The sequence below is a fragment of the Leguminivora glycinivorella genome, chromosome 16 (genome assembly GCF_023078275.1).
Source record: "Leguminivora glycinivorella isolate SPB_JAAS2020 chromosome 16, LegGlyc_1.1, whole genome shotgun sequence".
NCBI classification, from domain to species: domain Eukaryota; kingdom Metazoa; phylum Arthropoda; class Insecta; order Lepidoptera; family Tortricidae; genus Leguminivora; species Leguminivora glycinivorella.
In genome coordinates this window covers 21,005,665-21,010,578 of record NC_062986.1, presented here as the reverse complement: position 1 = coordinate 21,010,578, position 4,914 = coordinate 21,005,665, and the positions used below count along the sequence as shown (strand labels likewise).

The following is a 4,914-nucleotide window of genomic DNA, read 5'->3' as shown; positions in this document are numbered from 1 at the left end:
TAGACCAGTTAAGTTGTCCGTGACCCCTTTTCACTGCTCTTATGTACAGTCAACCAATTGGAACCCTGGGCCACTCTACAATCATGTCAAAATGACAAGCAGTAAGGCTCCGCGCACACGGGCGACAAAACTGTTTTGTCTCCGTCGCTCGGTCTATGGGCTAGTATGAAGGTGCGCATACGAGGCGACGCAACTTTTCATACAAATCCGACGGAGACAAAACAGTTTTGTCTCCCGTCTGTGGGGGCCTAAGATATTTCTTTATTATAAAGTCACTATGACATGGGATACCCCCATTTGCCAGAATTTCATTTGCCATAATTTTATTTGCCATCCTATTCAACAATCATAATATTGTTTCTCATAACATCTTATGTCATAATCATTGTTTACTATATTAATCTAGTGCCAGAAACTTTGTTTCCCATAAAGTCAGTTTCCATAATGTCATTTGTCAGAATCATCGAAATCCGTAATTACCACATTCCATACCATCATTTGTCATACAAATTAGCGTCCAGAAAAGTCAATTTCCATAATGTGCTTTGGCAGAATCGAAAACTACTATAATAGGTACTAGAAGGACTAGAGAATGAAACTGCTATCAGAAAGTAGGTTAGGTTAGGTTAGAACTGTGACCCCTGGAAAATGAAACTGCTATCAGAAAGTAGGTTAGGTTAGGTTAGAACTGTGAACCTCTGGAAAAGGAAACTGCTTGAAAAGTAGGTTAGGTTAGGTTAGAACTGTGACCCCCGGAAAATGAATATACTATCAGACAGTAGGTTAGGTTAGGTTAGAACTGCGACCCCCTGGAAAATGAAACTGCTATCAGAAAGTAGGTTAGGTTAGGTTAGAACTGTGAACCTCTGTAAAAGGAAACTGCTTGAAAAGTAGGTTAGGTTAGGTTAGAACTGTGACCCCCCGGAAAATGAAAATACTATCAGACAGTAGGTTAGGTTAGGTTAGAACTGCGACCCCCTGGAGAATGAAACTGCTGGAAAAGTAGGTTAGGTTAGGTTAGAACTGTGACCCCTGGAAAATGAAACTGCTATTAGAAAGTAGGTTAGGTTAGGTAATAATATGGGCAACAATTAATATGGCAATAATTGCTTATGGCGTTTGAATATTCTATGCATAGAATATTATTGCACTTAATAATATGGCTAACAAATAGTATGGCATTGTATGATTATGGAAGGTAATATTCGGATAAACAACGAGTATGTCATATGATTTTTATGGTAAACAAATCATTCGGGCAAATGAAATTCAGGCAAGTTAGATTCGGGCAAATGAATATTATGTTAAATGACTGTCGGGCAAACAATAGACAACCCTATGACATAGTTCTATAGTGGCCTAGGGTTCCAATTGGCTGACTGTACTTCCAGGTGCCGTAGCCGAATGGCATTTCTGCGACGCGAAACAAAACGCCACAAAAGGTAGTCTGGTTCTGTCGCGCCAATGCGCAAGAGCGATAGAGATAGATATCTACGAGCGTTTCGTTTCGTGAGCGTTTGTGCCATTCGGCTACGTACCCAGGCATACTATGTATATATATATACATATATATATATTATACCTATATACCTACTCAAATTATTGATACATAGCACCTCGAGCATGTCGTGACCGTTTCAGTAAAAACTAACAACGACCTACTGCATATTCTTTATCCATATGTAGGTCAAGAATATAATAATTAGCTTATTTTTGTTAGAAGCGTTTCTTTCGGTACTTTGCCGATTTAATGGCAAAGTACAATCAGCATGAAAAGCGGATCAAGCAACGCTTCAAAAGTAACTACCATTCTGTAACAGCTAAAATAAGGAGATGCATTTTACAATGCAATGAAGCCCGCAAAAATATATGACCCGATCTTAGTTTTAGAGCTCATCGTATCACATATTTTTGAGGCCTTTTAAAAAGTAACAATTATCGCAGGTGCATACATAATACAATACAGTATACAGTTGAACTTTACCTACATTGTATGTTGTATGTATTTCTACTATTTCTTAGCATACTGTAAATTGCAAGTTGTTAAGCCTAGTTTGTTAATTTCAAAATTATATACATACAACACATACAATCATGCCTGTATCCCATAAAGGGGTAGGCAGAACACATGGAACTACTAAAGCTTCAGTGCCACTCTTGGCAAATAAGGGGTTGAAAGAAAACGAAACTGTGACATTGCAGTGTCACAGTTGCGCCACAATTTAAATTAATAAGTTAATTTCAAAATTAATAAGTTAATATTTTCATAAAAACGTTAGGTTGCAGAGATCAATAAAAGCCAGCCATAAGGATTTAGTTTCGTATAATTTTCTTTTAACAAATGATCAATAGAAAACTGTATAATTAACAATGTAGCGTCTTAACAGATACTTCGAAATTATTAGCGATGTACGTAATATTTTACAAATACTTTGGAATGTTCATAATATATAAACAATCTCATGATGAATGCCGCGTGGGCCGCGGGCGGTCCGCAGGGGCCTCGGGCTCCGCCGCGGGCCCCGGGTCCCGCGGGGCTCGGGGCTCCACCGCGGGCCTCGCGGGCTCCGGGTCCCGCGGGGCTCGGGGCTCCACCGCGGGCCCCGCGGGCTCCGGGTCCCGAGAGCCGGGCTCCGGCGCTCCGCCCGCGCCGCACAGCCCGTTAACTAATTTGCTATTTTTTTGAGTCCCATGCAGTCTAAACAGCCTCTCGCACAGCTGGGCTTCAACAAGAATTAAAAATAAACAGACAACCTTCCTTACATGCCGTGCCTACACTGTGGCTCCACAATACCTCCACTCAAGATGCCTCAAGTTAATCATTATTTAGTTTTAGAAGATACGAGGGAATGAAGCCATCATGTTGCATTTTTGCTTTCCAATTTTTTTTAAATAATTTTAATAGTTTAATACAGAAGAACAACTTAACTTGTTCAACATATGCCTTCATCCGCTCGTGTCATCTGTACACGAGCTATTTGTTGTTTTTACAGCGGCTACAACTACAATATACAGAAACTTAACAATATGACTGGTTAGACTGCAGAGCGACAATTTTATACACCATCCAATGTTATTTTATTTTTACAAAATACCAAGACAGGAGGAGATTCATAATGAGATTACAATTGGGAATAAGTGATTTGCGAGGCCATGCGTAGCAGGTGAAATGAAAATGCAACCGTTATGTCGAGTTAGGCTTACAGTGGCTCATCTCGGAAATAACTAAATAAAGCAGTCAATAAATAAACGATCATAAATATCTAATAAATACCTATGCGGGCTATATTTACAAGAAGCCTACCTTCCGGGCCACATCTCAGCCTTTAAACGAATATAATACAGCACTATCCCAGCGGGATAACAGGTATAAATTATAAAATAAAGTAAAGCTGCCGGCTTAACACTCATTACAAAATAATACTGACACCAGTAACATACACTATCCTCGAGATGGAATGTGCGTCCGGGGCCTCCCCCGCCTCACACCTTCCACTTCATCACAATCTATTCAGATACAACGGAGGACTAATAAATACAATGAACGGGGATCCGCCACATCCAGCGGCCGAGGCCGGGCGCCGGGCCCGAGCCCCACACGACGACACTGTACCATCCACAACACGGAACACTGAATTTATCGACGCGACGATCGACGGATCCGGTATATACAAAAGAGATTCCTTCCGAATAAATTATAAGCTTCGTAAAATAATTATCACATAAATTTTCTTATATTCTCGTTCGATCCACACATAAGTTAACACGTCTCTCGCACTAGCGTCCGTCAGCGCTGGTCGGGCGGCGCGGGCGCGGGAGCACGCACGAGGGCCGCGCGCGCAGGCGCCAGCGCCACGAGCTGCACGCGCGCCGGCGTCGGCAGCCCGCTCTCGGGCGCCTTGGGCGCGGGCGCGCGCCTCCGCAGCCGCACCCACGCGCCGAAGCAGACTAGAATGGCGAGGAACACCGCCACCGTGGCGCCGCCGGCGATGGACGCCGTCTCCATCATCAGCTGCCGGCTCGTCAGCACGTACGAGTCGTCGAGGTCCTTGAACTCGCAGCGCTGCCCCACGAACCCGCTGCGGCACTCGCAGTTGTAGATGGGGCTGTCCGAGATGACCACGGTGAAGCACACGCCGCCGTTGAGGCAGTAGTACTCGGAGTAGTCGGGCTCGCACTTGAAGGTGGGGAAGGTGACGTTGAGCCTCGGCTGCGGCGGACGGGCCGGCGCGACGGCCACGGGGCGCGCGGGTCGCGCCGGCCGCTTGGAGATGGAGCTCGAGCACGCGCCCGCCAGCGCCCAGGCCGCCGACACCACCGCCCACCAAACTATCAACGATTGCATTTTCCGCACGCTCCGGAGGGTACGCGGCTCCCGTGTCGGCGCTCGCGGTACGTGCACGATTTTGACATTGGACGGTGACTTATACGAAATCCGAGAGGCGATGACATGACCGCTTTCGAATTTCGAACCCTTCGCTCGCATCCGCGTCGGCGGTCCGCCGAGACATGTTTCCTGTGTTAACTTTTTTTACGTCGCTCGCTCGACGATCACTCGCTCATGACGGAGGCGCGGTTTCTACGGGCGCCCGAGATATCTCATCGAACCCCGCGGGGGCATATCGCGAGAGAAACACTGTATTCGACTCGACACTTAGATAGTTCGTGCTATTCGATTATTCACGGAGCACATACACACAATGTCCCGTTCGAAACGATACACACAAAATGGTGCTGAGCGAAAACACTGTGCTCGTTGGTTGTCTATGCGCGACTGACGGTCGGAGCGGAGGGCGTCTACTGCATCCGCCATCTGCCGACGAGAATGAATGGCGGTGAACTCGCGCGCGCGTGTGTGCGCGCCGCGTGCGGACACGGGGAAATACAGGAGTATGCGTCATATGGCCGCTTGTG

At 46.0% G+C, this 4,914-nt stretch overlaps 1 protein-coding gene across 1 annotated transcript; it reads right to left on the bottom strand.

The window, feature by feature from the left end:
- Positions 1-2,306: 2,306 nt before the first annotated feature.
- Positions 2,307-4,914, bottom strand: LOC125234729 (protein spitz-like). The gene has a single exon (XM_048141105.1). It carries the CDS (start codon positions 4,484-4,486, stop codon positions 3,788-3,790), a length of 699 nt encoding a protein of 232 aa, XP_047997062.1. The 5' UTR covers positions 4,487-4,914; the 3' UTR covers positions 2,307-3,787.